General features: G+C 34.9%; 1 protein-coding gene across 1 annotated transcript in view; it reads left to right on the forward strand.

The window, feature by feature from the left end:
- PCDH15 (protocadherin related 15) overlaps positions 1-21,270 on the forward strand; it is a gene marked incomplete at its 3' end in the record, with an annotated part of 622,267 nt that overhangs the window by 540,201 nt on the left and 60,796 nt on the right. Inside the window, exon 28 of the mRNA XM_084903437.1 lies at positions 5,739-5,866. Within this exon, the coding sequence (XP_084759563.1) occupies positions 5,739-5,866 (128 nt within the window). The remainder of the gene's footprint in view (positions 1-5,738; positions 5,867-21,270) is intronic.

Consider the following 21,270-nt stretch of genomic DNA (forward strand, 5'->3'; position numbering starts at 1 on the left):
CCAAATGAATTTCTCATTTTGAATCCATGATTTTTCTATTTTGCCTCAAGTTCTCATGAAGGATGAATCAAAGATGTTTTCAACAAGGGATATAGAGAATCACTTCTTTTGAGGAGTTTAAATTTTAAAACAGATTATCTACATAGTCTTTCAACCATTTCCTGATGCAATTGAGAAGTAGGCTTGCTTTTTGTGCTATTCTGTCATTCAATATTCTCATACTCTAGAGCATTTATAAAATTTATAAAACCTTAGAAATTCCCCAGTGAAATGATAGTTGCTCTAGTGCTATTTTTAGGCATAGAAGTATACCTAAATACCTTGTACCTGAATGTAAATAAAACTTTTATGCTGGTTGACACAAACTGTCCTGGACCCCTTCATAAATCACAAACTTTTGAGAGGCTATGAGTACATTGGATTTTTTAAATTACCCAAATTGAATGAAGGCCATAAAGTAAAATAATTAAGAGTATATGCTGCTAGATGTTTGGGTCTGAATCTTCCTAGTTGTGTAATCTTAGACACCTTGTTTAATCTCTAAGCTCTATTATGTGCAATAATAAAAAGTGGATAATTAATAACATGGTATTTTTATGGGTATAATTGAAATAAGGCACAGAAAGCACTTAACTCAGGAATTTTTCAGTTATTAATTATTTAGTAGTAGTATTGCATTAATCTTACCAGGCTGCCATAGCAAATATAATAGACTAGTGGTTTAAACAGCAAAAATTTATTTTTTCACAGTTCTGGAGGTTAAAAGTCCAATAGCTAGTTAATATCAGGGTTCATATCTGGTGATTCCTCTCCTCCTGAATGGCTGATGGCTGCCTTTTCACTGTGTCCTCACCAGGGGAATGGGGAGAGAGAGAGACTGAGAGAAACAGAGAGTGGGAGGGAGACAAAAAGTACTAGCTATCTGGTTTATCTTCTTTTAAGGACACTAATCTTTTTGGAACAGGGCCCCATCCTTATGACCTCAATTAACCTTAATAAATGTTATAGTCTCAAAAAAGAAAAACATAACATTTCTTTCTGGAGTGTGTGTGTGTGTGTGTGTTTAGAGATATGTATGACAATCAATACTTCCTACAGGCAATGTACCATTTCAAGGGGTTAGTAAGTTACATTACCAAGACACAATCTTTTTGGTTGGCTTGCTGCTGGGTGGATTTTTTTTTATTTTTTGGTTGTTGTTTGTTTATACATTTTACCAAATTTGTCAATCATTCTGTTTAAATAAAATAACTTTAGAGAAAATATACTTCTGATTTTAACAACATGTCAAAAACACAGAGTGAATTTAATGGTCTATTCAAACACATTGTTTTTTTCTCAGTTATAGTTCTTCATTTTACAGTAAAATGGTTTTTCTTAGTCTTGTAATGTCAGTGGAATAATTTTACATCAAATAGTATATAGGTCTTGTCTGTTTTCCTCCAAGACTGTTGACTTTTTAAATTGGGTTCTGTAAATTTGTAATCTTTCCATCTAAACAAAAGTGTGAATATTTAAAAGGCACTTTTAATATTTTTTCCAGTAGTATTTCATTACTATTTAGATTATCCTATTTGCAGTAAAAATATACATATTTTCTGCTACATTATTTGATATTGCCTATATAATATCCTATATGAAAATATATGTCTTTGGTAAATCAGTGTTAGGAAATATTTTTAAAAATTACATGGTATTGCTACTTTTTCTTCTAATAATGATAAGATGATAATAATAATAATAATATTTTCTCTTACCTTGAGAGTCAGTCAGTAAGCTCTGACTCACATTTGAATGAGTGAAGCCACCATGTAGTTAATGCTTTCCATGTATTTGCTGATTTAATTTACTTATGTGTGATCACTAATTTATTGAGAAGGAACTTTATAGCTCAAGATGGGTAAGTAACCTGTATGAGATCACACAGTGCACATGGGGAATTCCTGGTCTTTGACCTAGGCTCTCGCTCAACAGTTTGTGCTTGGAATTTTTTATTGCCCAATTTAATAGCAGTGTTGTTGGTCCTTAAATTCCTGTATTAATCTGCTTTGTGGAGAGATTTGGAATTTAATGGACACAAATGAATTTACATAGTGTCTGTTTATACTGAGCTAAAACTCATATTTATTCCCTTGCAAAAGACCTCTAAATGCATCAGTTGGTCTCACAGAATTAACACAAAATGCTACCAATACCAAAAAAAAGAAACAATATTTTTGCATTCATAGTTCTATTTTGATGACTTCATTTTAATGAGAAATACAATTCATTAAGTTTTTCCTACTGGGTGAATATATTAATATGGATATAAAGCTAAACTTTAATTGATGTTTAGATTACCATTCTTCTGATTATCCCCTCAGAACTATAGCAGTAGTTCTGAGGGGATAATTTTCTGCACTAAAGCATTTAGCTAAAAATCAAGTACATATTATAGTAATGTCAGTTTTTGAAGTCAGTAGTTACCTGAAGTTACTTTCCTAATTCAGTTATTAGCCTTTCAGCAAACACAAATACAAAAAGAATGTTTTAGATACAAGCAATTAAAATCATGCAAAGGCTAATGAAAGCAATGTTAAAAACTAAATTAGAAAACTATTCTCTCACAGAATTAAGGAAAACTAATGTCAACAGAGGAAGGGAACTGGGGTACACTGCCCCATAGTATGTAGGAAGATTATAATGTCTTTTAATCAAAACGCTTGCTGAGTAAATCTTTCACACAGCATGTAATTTTCTTTACCCTCCATGCTTTCCCTTCCAATGTTTGCCTTGTCTCACCCAACCAGAAGGGAGACTGTCAGAAAATTGGGCTCTTAGGTTGTTCCTCTCATAGTTTTCTCTGACACATTTTATCACATTGTTTTCCTTTTCCCCTTTCATCTTTCTTTTTTGTTGTGTGCTTCATAATTACCTAAAGTAAAGGATATGACACTGACTAAAAAGAATCCGCAACTACTCAAGGAGATAGAAAAACTGATTCCCTTAAAGGAATTTCAATCAGAGTTTCTTCCAAATTTTTTCAACTGAAATAATTAAAGCCCAAACTTAGTGAAAGATCATGAAAAGATTCTTAGTACTTATACACACTTAGTGAAAGTGGTTGAGCCAAGGAAATATATAGTGGCATGCACATTGTATATTAATGAATAGAATATCTAAATGAATGTGTTCTAGTGATTAAACTTTAGGGGTATGTCAATTTTTTATTTATTTACTTATTTATTTTTGGCTGGCCAACATTTATTTTACATTTTCGATTAGTTAACATCCCAATTATCCCTAACTATAGATGGTAAATTTGACAAAATTGTATATATTTAAGGTGTCCAATATGATGATCAAATTAATTAACATATCTATCAATTCACATAGTTATTGCAGTGTGTGTGTGTGTGTGTGTGTGTGTGTGTTAACATTTAAGATTTATTTTCTTAGCAGATTTCAAGTACACAATACAGTATTAACTATAGTTGCCATGGTATACATTAAATTCTCAGAATTTATTCATCTTATAACTGAAAGTTTGTACCTTTGACCAGCATCTCCTCATTTCCCATACTCTCAGCACCTGGCAGCCACCCGTCTACTCTGTCTCTGGGAGTTCTGCTTCTTAATATTCTGCATATAAATAAGATCATACAGCACTTGTCTTTGTCTGGCTTATTTCTCCTAGTAGAATACCCCCAGGTTCATTGAATAGCTATAGTGCAAATATATATTTATCTAGATGTTTCTATAGTTGATGACTTCAGAGATTTTTAATAACTGATAAAATAATATTTAAATAAACATTTCACTGCATTCTTCTGGAGTTGATAAAAGGTATACATAGAATATTTTATATAGCTTATAAGTATTGCTATAAATCACAACACTGATTCTTACATTAGTTTTCCCCAATACATAAGGAAATAATAGCTTTTTAAAGATTTCCAAAAGCACAGATTGTTCCTAATGGTGTAATACTTTTATGCCGGGGGCCTAACCTTCTTGGATCATTTCCTAAAGTGCCAGGAGAAAAGTAGGCAAGCTACCGAATATAAATCTATTCCTTTATGGCGAGTTGAAAAGAAACCTGTGCAGTCCTGCAAATAGGGATCATAGCTAATGTGGTCATTTATTAACAACATGGAAACAGCTACCGGAAAGGTGATATCGTTCAAGATTACTTTCCTTTAAAAATATTAAATTTAGAGCTGCTAGCTCCTTTGATTCTAGAGATAAAAATAGTCTGCTAAGATGAACATGGGTTTCATTTGGGTGAACTCTGATTGTTGGTGGCTCACCAGGGTGTAATTCTGAGCCCTGGCATTGTAGGGTAGAGAAGCATAATCTGCCATTAGCCTTGTTCCCTGTTGACCTAGCACAATTTTTCCCCTCTGGATTCTAGCTCTCCCAGTTCAGGAATGGTGGGAAAGAGACTAATTGGAGAAAAACCGTGGGCCTAACTCTCTTGTCTCTCTGGTCTCAGGACAAACAATAAGTAGCCTGTTTTAAATTCTTACTAAGATAATGCAGACTACTCATTCATTTATTCAGTCAACACAGCCATATTGTGCATTGATGATGCACCCACTGTGCTAGCAGATTGGTGTTAATTAGTTATAATTAGGGATAGTACCAAGCAGCAAAATTAGAGTGTCCATGATAAATAGTTTGTAGATCAGTTGTCATATATTTGATCCTAATTGAAATGCATGAGAGTTCACTTAAGTAATACATCAGAATACATATGTAATTTGAATCTGGTTTTTTGCAAAAGGATGATTAACCATTTATTCCTCATTATATCTGGTTTGCAAAGAGTCATTCTTGAAATAGTGACAAGTGCTACATTTCTCATTAAAGGGCTGACCATTGCCTGGCCAGCTTAGCTCAGTTGGTTGAGTGTTGATATATGAACCAGGAGGTCAAGGTTTGATTCCGGTCAGGGCACATGACCGTGTTGCCAGCTTGATCCCCAGTCAGGGGCGTGCAGACAGCAGCTAATCAATGATTCTCTCTCATCATTGATGTTTCTCTCTCTCTCCCTCTCCCTTCCTCTCTGAAATCGATAAAAATATATTTTTTTAAATAAAAAATAATAAAGGTGTGATGATTGAGGGGGTGAGAGTCTAATATTTGATAATGAAATGTATTATTTGTTAAATATTTACTATTGCTTAGGTTACAAAACCCATCATCTATACTAGTACCGGTTAAGTTATTTGGCAAGCATCTCTCCAGCTGCATCTTTTGTAGTGAATGATAGCAGAAGTAAGCACCATTGCTTACATTAAATCTAAAATAAAAATATTTATTTATTGTAAGCTAGAGTAATATTATTGCTAGTTTTATACTTAAAAATTAAAAAAAACTATATTTTGTTTATGGTGGTTTCTATTATTTCACAAGGTATTTTTATATTTGTATCACTTGTGAAATTGATAATGTGTGTGAAGTATTTTAAACATGAATAGGTCAGTTGTTCCAATAAAAAATTAGCAGAATGCAATACTTTAGTGTTTATTAAATCAAATAAAATTATCAGACCATACTAATTAAAAGAAATACCAATAACTTAATATTATTATGTCAGAAGCATCATTATGGACTTTGTGGTATCAGGCATGTCATTTAGGAATTACTTTTTGATTTCCATTTATTGATAAAAAAAATAAAGTAAAACAAGTATTTACTCCAGTGCATTTTCTTCTAATAAGTAACCGCTAATAAAAATGTATTATTTCTTATAGGCAATACAGCTAAGGTATATATTGAGATTCAGGATGAAAATGATCATCCCCCAGTGTTTCAGAAAAAATTCTACATTGGAGGTGTATCTGAAGATGCAAGGATGTTTGATCCTGTGCTCAAAGTTAAGGTATGAACAAATTTATTAAGATACAAAACTAAAGTAAAAGCAAAGAGCAGATAAATTAGAACGAATCTTTCATATAAATTAAAGCAATGTTATATGCATTAACTGAGTACTTATTCTGGTTTAAACGAAGTCTTTAACTTGGAGATATGTTAGTTTAATTAGCCAAATTAAATGCAGATTAATTAGGAGGCAAATACTAAACAAGTTTTTGAATTTTATTTTTACTACCAAAAAGAAAAACAAAAACCCCAAAAACAGTTTTTATGATGTTTTACATTGAGTAAGATCTTAAAATGCATGTTTCATCATAGATTTTTAATTGTAATTTTCTAATAGAAGAAATAATGTAAGTTCTGAAATTATGTTTCTGTAATAGTTTTTAAATTTCACAATGCTAGTTATATAAATGTAAAATAACACTACTAATTTTAGTACTTTACTAAAAATTTAAAAAACTTGGATATGTCAGGGAAAATTGCTTAGAATTTAAAAAAATACAATGTGTAAGACTAAAGTTGTAAATTTTCCATTTTTCCTAATTGTCAACTATGTTTAAAGATTTTTTTAATGGTTGACAGTACATGAAGGCACTATAGTTTTATTACTAAGAAATAAATTTATAAATATTACCTTGCACTAGGGGAAATATTTAGAAGCTGTAACATTTTAGATTCTCCATTTCAGGTTTATTTGTGTGTGTGTTTTCCTGGAAGTTCTTAGTAAATCAATTTTTTAAAATAGCTATTAACATACACACATTAAAACTAAAATTCCCCTGAACAAATCCAGCTGATTGCCTACAGTTTTGCACATGAACAGGTTGCCTTTATTTCCCTATTACCAGGAGGACCATGATTAGATTTTTTTTTTTGCATATGGTTTTATCACCTTACATACCCTAAGAAAAACAAAGATCAATCAAGCAAATAAAGCTTGTGTGTGGTGCTTACAAAATAGCTTTACCACAGTGCCAGATGCTGACTCCTGATCTGAACCACAAATTTAAGTCAATCACACTACATATATGCAACTTGCATTATGATTTCTAAATAACAGTCTTCTGGAGATGATTGTATCTTATTTTTTATTTTTGTCCCATTAACTATTGATTGATTCAATTTATAATCAGTAAATATATTTTGAGTACTTAAAATGTGCACTGTTCTAGAAGTTAGATATGGAAACATTCAAAAATAAATAAAGTTGCCACCCTACTAATACAAACTAGTGGGGGGAAAACACCAAATAATATATCAAGAAAATTAGTAGCTATTTCATACAGATTTATGTGGTCAAGAGAAAGACCAGTGGGTTCTTAAATTAAGAGCATTGTGGACACGCCAACATAAAGTCCATGAAGCTAGTGGGAACTTGGAGGTCATTGTAACTGAAAAGGACTGGGGATGAGATTGGAAATCTAGTTCAGGTCTACCATAAGGGATTTATTCTACAGGGTTTAGAAAGGACATTGGCTGGTTTTGTCCCCAGAGGTAATATAATCCAGTGTAAAGGGATTAATCTGCATGTGTGCGGGTTTGGGAGTGGAAACTAGTAGCAGTGTTAGCAGACAAAAATAGAAACCACCTAATGCATTGCCTTCCAGACAATATTTGATAATGGCTTGAAACATAGTAGTAGGCAGAGGAAATAGTGAGAAGGGAGTCAAATGATAGCCAAAAGGGTTTGCTGATGGATTCTTTGTGAGACACTAGAGAAAATAAAAGAGAAAAAAAATGACTTAGGTTTTTGTTCTGAATAGGTCCCCATGCTCCCCATTGATGAGGGTGGTAGAAGTCAAGAGTGCATTTTCGGAGAGTATATGTTGGTGAGGTTTTCTCAATATGCAAGCATAGTTCTTAACATGGCAGTTGGAGAAATCATTGGCCAAGATGAAATTACCTAGACAATGGGTGTAACTGAAACCAGTTTGGCTTAGTGGATAGAGTGTTGGCCTGCAGACTGAAGGGTTCCGGGTTCAATTCCGGTCAAGGGCATGTACCTTGGTTGCGGGCACATCCCCACTGGGGAATGTGCAGGAGGCAACTGGTTAATGTTGCTCTCTCATCAATATTTCTGGCTCTCTGTCCCTCTCCATTCTCTCTGTGAGAAATCAATAAAATATATTATAAAAAGAAAAAAAGAAAAGAAAATGGGTGTAGAGAGAGAAAAATCCAAAGACTATTTTCTGGGTGTACTCAGCATTTAGAGATCAGGAAGAGAATTCACTAGGAAAATACAGAATCTATTCATCACATAAAGAACAAGTGTGTTAAGATAGGGAGTGGTCACCTGTCGCATGCTCCTGTGAATAGAATGTCCCTGAGGATTTTTACATGACCACATGTGATATTAATAATATAGGGGAGAGGAAAAAAAAAACCAATAAGCCAAATGCTAGACTATTCCATTGACAAAGGGGATCATTAAAGAGGTCTGTGGATGGCTGTAGAAGATAATTGAGTGGACGATATAATCTGATGATGGCATTTACTTCAGAGGAATTGGTAGAAGTGGCCAAGGGGATGGAGTAATATTCTAGAAGCAGCAATTCAGAGACAGAAAGATACCCACCATCTATCTACTGCTAAGCTCTGTATTATGTAAAGTATGTGAGCCTCTGTGTGAGAAGCTGTAGAAAGCCACCGTGTCTTCTATGGGAGAGAGGTGCTGGGTGAGAGAAATCAGAAAGCAACAGTAGTACTTAGGGGATGTTGATGATGATGGTTTATAAATTCCAGAAGATCCTAGGGAAAGTTTGGCTGTAGAGGTAAAGGTGAGGTGGGAAACTGAGTCATATGAGGATGTGTAAAGGGCTACATAAGAAGAAATATCTAGGTGATGAGTGATATCTTTGGACACATGGATTTCTAAATAGTGATGAGTAAACAGTATGGGATAGAATGTTTCTCTAGTATTATTGAACCTCTGCAGACCTTCTTCCCTTCAATTGATCCATAGGTTTTCCAGGCTGGGAAAAAAGGTGTTTCCCAGGAAACCAATTTCATACAAAAAAAAATATCCTATTTAAGTTGGAGGAGAGATAAAAGTTTAGCAGTATATTGATGTAAGTGTATGCTATAATAATTCAATTAGGAAACCACAAATTGCTATGTGAATTCTAAGGAAGGAGACATTTCAATTGGGGAAAAAAAAAATGAAAGGTTTCCTAGAGGGAAAAGAATTTGCAAGGCACAGGAGGGTAGTTAGGTTTTCACAGTGAATGTTAAATGAGGAGGATAGCCTAAGCAGAGGAAACACAATGAGCCAAACAGGCAAGAAACAATGTGCAGTGTGTTTGTGGAGCAGTGATAAGAGGCAGGTACCTTAGGAGGTGATGAGAGTCATAAATCTTTGAATGGTGAACATTTTCAAGTTCTGCCTTTAGCCTTGAAGCCTGTGTTCTTCCCCTTTCCAAATTTAATCAGAGTAAAAGTGGGTTAAGCAGTCCTCAGTTCATACTTAGAACAGCAAAAATCTTACTGGAAACAGCACCGAATCAGGGCCAGCTGACCTCTGGTGTTTGATGGAAAGATGATTTAAAAACTAGGGAAGCAGCCCAGAATTATAAAAGAGGTTTTTGTACCACTTACTATGTCGAATTGGGATAAGGTAATATTTCATTTACAATACATGCAAGTTATTTATTTATTTTTAATTCAGCATGAAATGCATATGGTAAATTTTAAATTTGTATTAAATGTAGGAAGGGGAAGAGGAGACATACTGTAGAATTTACTAAGAAAGATGAGACTGACATATCAATAAATAAAACTATTTTTATTAGATTAAAATATGGATAGTGATTAAAGGCATTATTAAGAATATGTTTGGGGGAAAAGGCAGCACAAGGAGAGCATTATTAAAATGAATTATTCATTAAGTGAGAGTAAAAGATAGTTATTTATGTATGCTCTGAGGTGGTACACCTGATATGCTTAGAGACTTGAAAGTGTGAGAAATGGCTCCCCTGCCTGAATTTCAAACGATGGACTGGGAAACAGAAGCATGATGAAAATGAGATTTTTGATAACACCCTCAAGAACAGATACCCATTGTACAGGAACACACGTGGAGCAGGGAACATAGCCTACTTATTTAGTCCCTCCTCTGGTTCCTCATTGGCTGAGTACTGTTTGATCACCTATTTCCTAATAGGCCGCCTAGATCTTGTTGTCTCCCATTGGGTTACTTAAAAAAAAAGGGGGGGTGAGCTGGGGCCTTTTCCAGTTGTCTCCACCTCCCTTTCGTAGGGTATCTTTCTAGGGCAAGTGCTATCACCATAAGTACAGCTCTCACCTTCTCCCCACCCCCACATCCTGTTTTCTCTGAGGAAATTCAGTAACCACCTGGCCACCTGCTATTTCTTTTCTATGAAGATAAATCAGAGAGGCATGCTTCCTACAAAAATTCAGTTAGAAAAATATTGTATTCCCAGTGTGTGCTGAAAATACAGAGGCACACAAAATGGGCTGTCACTGTGCCCTTGTGGAGGTAACATTCTAGTAAACTAGCCCAAAAAGTGTAAATAAGTAAAGCTTTTATTCAGACACCTGGTTTCAGACTCAAAAATTTGAATGTACGTGTCATGATACAGTAATTTTGGGATGGTGTCTAAAGGACATAGAGCAAAATAATTAATTTGGAAATAACCTCTATATTTACTATTGTTTTATTTTGATACCTCACAACTGGATCCAACAAATTTTCATTGTGGGAAGAAGGAAAAAAATATCAGATGGTAATATTTCTCTTTAGTCTGTAATATAAGAATTGACATCGTTTGTAACATAAGTATCAACCTTATTTACCTCCAAAAAATTTGAAACCAGGGACTTGAACAAGTGTTTATACATCCCTGTTTATAGAAGTACTAAAGGCCTGGTGACAAATTCCTGTACAGGTGGGGTCCCTCAGTCTGGCCAACAATCGGGGCCCATCAGGGCTGTCCAGCCAGCAGGAGGGACAGTGGGAGGTTGGCTGGTCTGCCCCAGGAGGTTGGTTGTGGTAGCACACCGACCACCAGGGGGCAGCTCCTACATTGAGCATCTGCATCATAGAGACTGGTCAACCAGTCATTCAGTTGACCGGTTGTAATGGTTGCTTAGATTAGTCACAGTGCTAAAAGTGGAAATAATTTATCTGTCTATTATGAAAGGATAACAAAACAATGGAATATTATTTAGTCTTTACAAAACAAAATTTTACATATGTTACAACATGGATAAAACTTGAAGGCATTATGCTAAGTGAAATAAGTTAGGCATAGATATACAAATACAATATATATATATATATATGATACCATTTGTATGAGGTTTCTAGAATAGTCAAATTCATAGAGACAGAAAATAGAATCATGTTTTCCAGGAACTATGGGGTGGGATGATTGAGGAATTACTGTTTAATAGGTATGAAATTTCAGTTTGGGAAAATGAAAAAATGTAAGCATGAATGGTGATGATGGTTGTAGCACAATGTGAATGTGCTTAATGTAATTGTATTGTGCACTTCAAAATGGTTAAAATGGTAAATAGTATGTGATGTATATTTTAGCATATTAAAAGCAAACTATTAAAGGGTGAGCATCACTAATATTGATCGAATATGAAAACTAGTCTTTTCAAAGCTGTTATTCTTCAATAGTATTCGTTCTTCTTGAGTTGGTTTGAATGTGAATCTCACATTCAGATTCAGAAGTCAGTAGTTGTGTTACTCTGTTTGTATTTCCTGATTGCGTAACTGTAGTCTTTTATGCTTATTCCCCAACGCATCATTACTAATATCAGTATCAGTTGCAATAGTTTGGCAGTGATGCTCGCTGTGGGCCATACCGCTCATTCTCAGCCTACAAGGAGTACATGTCAGAATCCCCAGAAAATTCTGATCTCCCCTGCTTTGGGGGCAGGCCGCTAATTGAATATCACTATGCTAATGAAAGAAGGACTTATAAATGTTATCAGAATAATAAATGGAATATTATGACAAATATGCTATAAATGATTAAAAGACAAGCAATAAGCAAAAAGGAAATATTTACAACATATATTTTTATTTTTTTTACAACATACATTTTTTAAATAGACAGTGTCCAGAGTATAGAAAGAACTTTTAGAAAATCAACTAGTTGTCCAGTAAAAGCTAATTTGAAAAGTCATGTATGTTTATCACCTTACTCATAATTTTCTAAGCGAAATAAGAAAAGTAAGCTAATCCTTTGAACATGAACTCTTTTGTTCCTCTTGGGCCTTTGAAAACTATTAATGAATATACCCTACTAGTAAAATAGCCGCCATTTATTTGTCAATATTATTTTTCTGAGAACTATGAAAAACCCTTATTTATTTTAGCATACAGTATTTATTTAAGTAAACAAGGAAGCAAACAAGTAAATAAACACCTATTTATAAGGTAGGTGCAATTATTCCTTATAGTATTCTTGCAAAATGAAGATTTGTAAGGTTGAATAATTTTTCAAATATCACTCAGCCAGCAAAGACAGAATTCAAAGTTAGGTTTACCTTTTTTCAAGGCCTAAGCTTGTAATCTCTAGATTAATGTTGCTTCCCATGGAGAGGGAGGAGTAGAATCTTGGCAGAAATAGAATGTTGGCAAAAAATAACAGAACTTATTAAATTTGTATGAAAAAATTAGGACATAATTAACAAGGCAACAAACTGATTTTCAAAATGAAATGTGCTCTGTGAATTATGATTTCTATTAAGGTAGCAAGTCAGATCTGGTTTTAGAAACACCTTTCAATTTATTATCCAACTTTTCCAGTTTATTCTATGTCAATATTTATTACTACAACTAATAGCCTAATTTAATGGAAATATGGGACGATGTAAAATAAGAACAAGATTAATGTTGAAAACCTCTGATTTATGAAGATAAGTTTCCAGAAATTAATGCAATAAAGATTAATCTCTTCTACAAGTTGTAAAAATGAAAAACTCAGTGTCAGGAAAGTTGAACTAAAATGTTGACTGGATGTCTAGAAAAAGTCCAAAAAACTATGAACATTGCATTCTTGAGTTATTAAAGAAGTAAGATTTAAATTTATAGACTAAAAGGAAATAATATTTTGAAAAAGTATCAAGAAATGGGTGGAGAGCTCTCACACACAGGTTTTAATATTTTACTACATTTTTAAAAATAAGAATTAAATAAAATATATGAGGTTTTTTTATGATGATCTTGACAGAAAAAGCCAAAGTCACAGAGGATGCAATTTTCTCTAATGGCAAAACATATAGAAACATGCAAGGTTAACAATGCAAAGAGCAATAGTTTGCTTCTATGTCTGCTGCCATGAGCCTGATGGAAAACAATTCCAGCACATTCCTGGGCATGGAGTATTGTTTCCCCAGTGTAGCATTTTTTATTATGTGTGTCTCATGCCTGGCTCATGTCCAAAATGGTACTAATAGCAAACTCTCACCTTGTGTTTACACTATCCGGGAGGAAGATATTTTTCTCCTTCTTTTTAGGTTCTTCTGGCTGGTATAAAGCTTAAATTGACATGGGACAGATTAATATCTTCAATCCTTTCTAATGGTCTGTGTGCTGTTTACCTTAGGAAAATAATGGCATAGTGGAAAAAAAACAACAAGTGCCCTAAAGAACTATTATATTTGAGAGCTATATTTCAAGTGCCCTAAAAGAACTATTATATTTGAGAGCTATATTTTACAGATCAAAGAGTCCATATTACTTAATTCTGAAATCCAAAGCACCATTTGTGTCTCACAGTTTTGTGGTTTATGGTACTGAGAGGGCGGGGTGAGGATGGGCTCCTGACTCCACTGTGGGGCAGGGCGGAGTTATCCTCCATTCTGTAACTGAACCCTAGCCCTCACCCAACCAATTAGGGTCAGCCGAGGCAGTGACATCACCACCGACCTGAGTAAAACCCCTGGACTGGGCAAAATTCGCTCTCTCTTCCGCCATGCTGCGGGCGTGAGTGGGACAGAGCCCATGCTAGCATGGAAAAGGCTCTTTTGTTTACTGCATCGGACTGGGCTCCCTAGTGGTCCTTGGGGATCACAAAGTCTGGGCGTAAGAGTACCGAAGCTAGTGGACTATTTTATGTCAATTTCTTTTCCTAGTTGATATGTACAATGCTGATGTAAACAGGTACTAGTCTGTATTAAGGTCTCATACAATAGTAATTTTTATTCCCCTTTGCCAACTATGGGAAACCCAGCTTTTTACAAACACTTCTCCTTGTTTGAAAGAGAGAGATATCTCTTGTTTTTCATGATTCCCATGCCACCTGATCTTATCTGGTTTTTATCTTGAAAAAAGTAAATACATATAAGCTGCCTGAGGGTTCATTGCCCTCTTGGCTATAACCCTATAATCGAATTACCTATGTCTAACTTGGCACTTAAACACATTATACTGTTATCATATATCTATGTGCCATTTTTTTCTGCTAAAATTCAAATTTCATCTAAGCAGTCACAATGGTTCCCCACATTTATGACATTTATATGATTTATAAATATATTGTGCTGAACATTGGTGTTCATTTAAAATTTTATTTGCTTACTTTTTACATAAAACCATGTCTTTTAACCTATTTAATCACTAATTTTCATGTAATATTTGAATGAATTATTGATTTTCAGATAAGTAAAATATTATCTCAATTAAACTCCCTTGGGCCTTTGATTGCAACAGTAAGAGTAACATGACTCATCATTTCTCTGGAAATTTTCCTTCTTGTCAATATCTGAAGCTTGGATTGGATGACATTTTTATGAATGTTATGTATCAATTATAGCTTTCCATACATTTAGTCCCCCTGGAGAAAGCTATGCCAAGAAAATTGTTGTTTTCTGACAACTGGTATATTTTTGTTTTATGGTTACAGACTATGTTATATTTCCCTTATGGTCTACTAGAGCTCAAAATCAAATATTTGATTCATCTTTCACAATGTTAGAAGTTGAATGCAATAGACATGTAGCATGATGACTTTCTCTCTGGTTTCTGCTTTAGTCTCTGCCTTCTTTCCCTTTAACTACTTTTATATTATTATATTTGATGTATTCTTAGAAAAGACTTTGTATCCATTCTGTGGTGTATGTGCAAACAGATGGCTGCATATACACTGAGGCTGTGCGTTTTAAGCCTACATTTTCTCCCTGTACAAGCTGAGAGCTGTGAAGTATTATCACCAGTTTCTAACATGTAACATTTGTCTTTATTGTTCTGAAGAAGTATAAAATTATGAGGTGTCTTTGCTATTATTATGAAGAGACAATCTCCAAGTCTATCTTTGTAGGCACAAATGAAGTGTTCAGATAAAATAATTCTGCATATTTATTTTACTCCATTTCTTTAACTCTCCCCCTTCTCTACACAAATCAGTCTTTTAATTGTCACAGAGGAAAAGCTAAAAGCATCTCATTCACATAACAGCAATTCAATTTATACTTATTGGTTTGGATGTAATTTAATTAAGAATGCCTTAAATTTTATTGCTTAAAATAGACATGCGACTACTTTTTTCTAGTCTAAATACGTCTGGAGAACGAGGAAAGTTTAGGTCCTTATAAACAAATGAGAAGTGGCTCACATAAGTAGAAATTTTCTTAAAAATATAAATTATGAGAACTTTTTAATGGGTTTAAAGCCATTGAACATGATAAATTAGGAAAAATAGGTTATTTTGGTGAATAGCCTAATAATTTGGCCTTTTATAAATTCTTTGGTGGCTCATATATCCAAAGTCTGGTCACACTCTAGTGGGATTAGAAATCTATTTAGTGTTTGTGTGTCTTTCAGATGATTAAATGTTTAACATTCCAGAGTATGAACATGGAATATCTCCTTTTTGGTCAAACCTGCACTACTTTATAGGGAATTTTAGAGCAATGATGATGGTGTGTACTCTCCTATATGTTTTAAGGACTGTATCTTCCATCATCTGATAGAGATCTATATGGAATAGTAACATTCAGTTTAAAAAATCTCGGAACTTTTCTGAAATTGAGGACTGTGTTGCAAGACACATTCCCAAAAATAATTCAGTCAAATAAGAATTACTTTTGTTGCTGAAACAGGATTGGCTCAGTGGATAGAGCATTGGCCTGGGGACTGAAGGGTCCCAGGTTCGATTCTGGTCAAGGGCATGTACCTTGGCAGCTGATCAATGATTCTCATCGATGTTTCTAACTTTATCCCTCTCTCTTCCTCTCTGTAAAAAAAACAATAAAATATATTTTAAAAAACAAAGAATTACTTTTCTCCAAAAATGTCCAGTAATTTCTTAAGCATCCATTTAACTTTGCTTTGAATTGGCCCAACACAGGATACATATAACACTAATCTTGAACAAAAATGATTTAAATGAGCTTTCCGAAGGTTTTATTTCTATTTATCTAAGTATATCTTAATTTTGAACTGCCTAATAATATTGCCAATACAAAGAATAAAGTGCTAGGTTGCTTTAAAATATATTATGAAGAACATTTAATTCCAAGTAAATCATAAGATTTATTAGTTCCCTATTAGTTCTAATTAATTAGCTCTAATTAATGAAAACCAGTAAGCCTGGAACAAGATTATGTACATAACAAAAATATAATATATATTGTTTAGTTCATAAGTCTCTGTACATCTGAAAATTGCAAAGAGATTTTTTCCCCAAAAAAATATTTACAGAACAATGTGCCTTTCAAACACAGAAAGCCCTGGCCAGGAGCTCAGAGCACCCCACTTCAGGACTAAGCACTATCTGCACCTGGCAAGGCAGCCCCCTTTGAGAAAGAGGCGCTTTGTGGGTTTACTATTTTGGGTCAGAGCAAAAATATGAGTGTGACTGGCCCCGCAGAAGTTAATAATTCAGATGGTTACTTTGGTCTGAAGAAAACCTTTTGCTTGGCAAATAATTAATTTAACATCAGTTATTTCATATATGCGAATGCAAGGTCCCTGCTTCAAAGCCCATTGGATTCATATAGTCACTGGATTTTGTCTCTGTCACTATTTCCCAAACTCTCCAGACCCAAGCCAAGGAGAGCTTTTTAGTTCCATCCCCCTGGCTTCCTTTTCCTCAGCCTATCAGACTCATGAGCTACCTTTCCAAGAAGAAGCACTTCCCCAAAGGTCTACTGTGAGCTGCCTTGCAACTATGAAGTGGGATCTTGAAGTATGAGAAAGTATTGGGAAACTGAAGGACTGTGGACTATGGGCGGGGGTGGCTCAGAGGTTGAGGCTGGACCTATGAACCAGGGGGTCAGGGTTCGGTTCCCAGTCAGGGCACATGCCAGGGTTGTGGGCTCTGTCCCCAGTGGGGGGCATGCAGGAGGCAGCCGATCAATGATTTTCTCTAATCATTGATGTCTCCCTCTCCCTTATCTGAAATCAATAAAACTATATTTTAAAAAAAAATGTTTTTGAGTGTGAGATGAGGCTGAGACCAAATGTGCAAAAATATAAGAAGAGCACGTCTATAGGCAGGCAATGAAAGGTAGCTCCTGCGCCTTCTGTCATGATGGAAATTACTAAGGGAAGTAGGGAGCTTTTCATTTAAGTCAATATTGATTAAAACTTAACCAAATGTTAGGAATATGCTAAATCCCAAGATCATAATAAATAAAGTGAATGAATATAAAGCATAAATAGCCATAAAAACAAGGGTGTAATATGTAAATCTATATCTGTCTCCTTTCCAAAAGCATAAAGATGAAGACAAACCTAGATTTTAACTTTAACCACAAATGGGTTGGGTAACTTTAGACACGTTTCTTAAATTCTGTAAGCATTGGGCCTACAAGTGATGACAATACTATCTCTTGAAGTTCTTATAAACATAAATGAACAACAATTCCCATGAAGCAGTGAGTACAGTGCCTTGCTCCCCAAAATCGTTTAATAAATTTCCAGTCATTATTAGTTATTTTATCTGAATAATTATTTTTACATAGAAAGTAATCTCAGACTCAAAATGTCCTTAATTCAGCATGCGTAGTGGATGTAAAATATTAAAAAACAATTTTATTGGATGTTCAGATATTTTGTCATTGCCTTTGAAACCAAGTAGTGGGCCTATTTTTTTAGAACTCACCTTTCGTATCAACATGGAATATTAGTTTTTATTCCTAATGGAAAAAATAAGAGTTGGTTTATGAGAGAAGTTAAGAAACATCTAATAAGAATTTTGATATAAAGAAAAAATTAAAATAATAATAAAGTATATACCCCCAAAAAACAGAAATTTCCTCCATTATGTAATGACTAGGCAAATTCTCCTTGAAATACTTTTGAGTGTACTATTTCCACTAAATATTGTTCCATTGAGAAATAATCGATATAACTATTTCAACTTGCATATTTTAAAATAATATAAGTTCTCTTTGATCAGCAATGATCCAAATAATATGTATGAAACATATTTATATGTCTTAAATGAATGGCAGTATCTTAACACTGTTTTGAGTATTTTTGTCCATATTCTCTTTGTAAATAATTATTGACGCCTTGGTATTTCCCTTTCAAGAAGCTGTAACAAATTCAAGAAAAATATAGTCTCTCTATATGGACAGGTGTGAGGTTCTGAGACACAAACCCTAACAGTACAGCTAAGAGAAATCTCAGTTTTCAGGTCGTACCACCATCAACTTATTCAGAGAGGATTTTTTTAAGACTACTTTTTAAAAAGGATATATTGGAGCTTGCAGTCCTTATCATGCTATCCCATAGCAAACCATAAAATTAAATAAGGTTATCTTTTAGTAATTAATTTGTGTCTGAGGGAAAATATCTTGAGGGCCTCTTAAATTAAAAAAAAAAAAATCAACAAGCCAGTAAAATTTCTTAAATAGGCTTTTTCAGAACAAACTTTAAAGCTATCTATAAAAAGCCCAGCAATTTAAGAATGTAAACAAGATTCCTTAATTCTCCTATTGCAGATAGATAAGTTAAGAAAAATGCTGTTTTTCAAAGAAAAATTGTTAATAGAAAGTTCTGCAGAGTAGAAAATGTATCAAGATTATAAAAGAAATTATCTGTAAAATTGGTAAAAAATGAAGCTGTTCTTTCTCTGGCTTTAATGTATCACAGCATGACACATAATCTTTCCTGGCACCTCTTGGGAATGTTATGTTAATAAACATAATGAAAATTAGGGATAACTAATGAGCAAAGGAAAAGAACACAGTGAAGATGTGTAATCTCACCTACATGTATAAGGATTTGATTAGCATGAAACCCAATTAAAACACTGAATTCTCTTTCAACATGTCCTTTAATGGCACAGCACCGCTAAGATGGGATATAAACAATTGTATTTCCCGCCACTGTTTGTCTTCTGCTTTGTCCAAACAAGAGATGTAGTGATGACACATCTTGACTTAATTTAATTCTACTGGACTCTGATAGTATCTGCACACACAGAGGAAAAAATTTGAACTATTAAATCGCAGCTTTTAATGAAACCTATCAGTGCAATGCAGGTGTCATCTCTCTGTGAACCAACCAGCCCAGGCATGACCTTTAGCCTACCACATGCTTCCTGGGACAGTTGATTGGAAAATCTGACATGGGCCTTGGATTCACAATGGGGGGTTTGCTCTTCTACTGTGTGATAGGAGGCCATTTACCAAATCATCTGCGATACAGGAATGACATTTACAGAATGGCTTTTGTTCTTTCTACCTAGCAGAGTTACAAGCAAAGTCAATGATACTCTATTCATAAGGTGCTTAACACAATGCAGGACACAGAATACACTCTCAGATTATCTCTTATCTTTTTCCAGATTTGTCTTGAACATAATCTTCTATTTATTTTTTTCTGTCTACTTTTTTTCAGTGCTGACACCCAACCTGTATTTAATCATCATGATCACTGTCAATGCCAGTTCTTCATTGGCCAAATATCTGTAGATTAGAGCTGTTTGGACAATTAGGTTAAAGAAGGTTGGCCAATGCTAATATTTTTTTAGCCAAAACAAGCAAACATTAGCAATTTTATTAAATACTAGAGGCTGGTGCACGAAATCCGTGCATGTGGGGGGATGGGGGGGTGTCCCCTCAGCCCAGCCTGCACCCTCTCCAATCCAGGATCCCTCTCACAATCTGGAACCACTGGCTTTTAACTGCACACCCACTGCCTGCCTCCTCACCCCAAACTGCCCCCCCTGCCAGCCTGGTTGCCCATAACTCCCCCCTCCCCCACCAGCCTGGTCACCCTGATTTGTCCCCCTGCCAGCCTGGTCAGCCCTCATTGCCCCTCCCCCTGCCGGCCTGGTTGTCCCTCACTAACCCCCCTGCTGCTCAGTCATTTGGTTGCCCCTCACTAACTCCCCCACCCCCCCAGCCAACCTGGTCACCACCAACTGCCAGCCTGGTTGCCCCTAACTGTGCCCCTGCTGGCCTGGTCACCCCTAACTCCCTCCACCCCCCCCCCCCGCACTGGCCTGGTCACCTCACACAGCCTGTTGCTTAGTCGATTGGTCACCCCTCACTGACCCCCCTGCCATCCTGGTCACCCCCAATTGCCCCTTCCTGCAGACCTGGTCACCTCACGCAGCCTGGTACTTGGTTGTTTGGTCGCCCCTCACTAACCCCCCCTCCCCCACCGCCCCATCAGCCCAGTTGTCCCCAATTGCCCCCTCTGAAGGCCTGGTTGCCCCACACAGCCTGCTCTTTGGTCATTTAGTCATTCCTCACTAACACCCCTGCCGGTCTAGTCCCCCAAACAGCCTTTTCAGTCGTTGCGATGGTTGCTTAGGCTTTTATTATTTAAATGTTATCAAGCTTTGGTAATTTTTGCATTCTTTGGGGTGGTTTCATTACTATAATTTTTAAGTTCTATTCTTACTATTGTGTGTTGTTTGAAATAGAAGTATACTCTTCTGTTTGAAATAAACAAAAAAGCTCAATGCCTACTCCATAACTGAAAATAGTATGAAGCCATAAAGATTGTATAATCCTGGGTCAAAAAAAAGTGTGTGTGTGTGTGTGTGTGTGTGTGTGTGTATATGTCTATTTATGTATCTATGTATTTATATGTATACTTTGTATGTACATTATAAATGTAAAAGGATATATTATATATAATATATAAAGTAAATATATTAATAATGACTACAAATTGTTATAGTTTATTAATTTGTATTTTCTGCTATTTCTCTAATAATCATGGTTTAATGAAATCATTATACAAGGCTGAACCTATTTTGGTAATCATTTTTCAATATTTGTAAATCAAATCATCCTATAGTAAGTTTTAAACTTGTACAGTGATAGATGTCAATTGTTTCTCAATAAAACTAAAAACAAAGGAGTGTAGGCCACTTAAATTGTTACCACCTTTCATCTTTACAATACCACAGAGCAAGAATAATTAGATAGAAATTATTCAGAAATTTTAAAAGGGAAAAATATTTT

This window comes from Pipistrellus hanaki (genome assembly GCF_964339955.1).
Source record: "Pipistrellus hanaki genome assembly, chromosome: 14".
Lineage (NCBI taxonomy): Eukaryota > Metazoa > Chordata > Mammalia > Chiroptera > Vespertilionidae > Pipistrellus > Pipistrellus hanaki.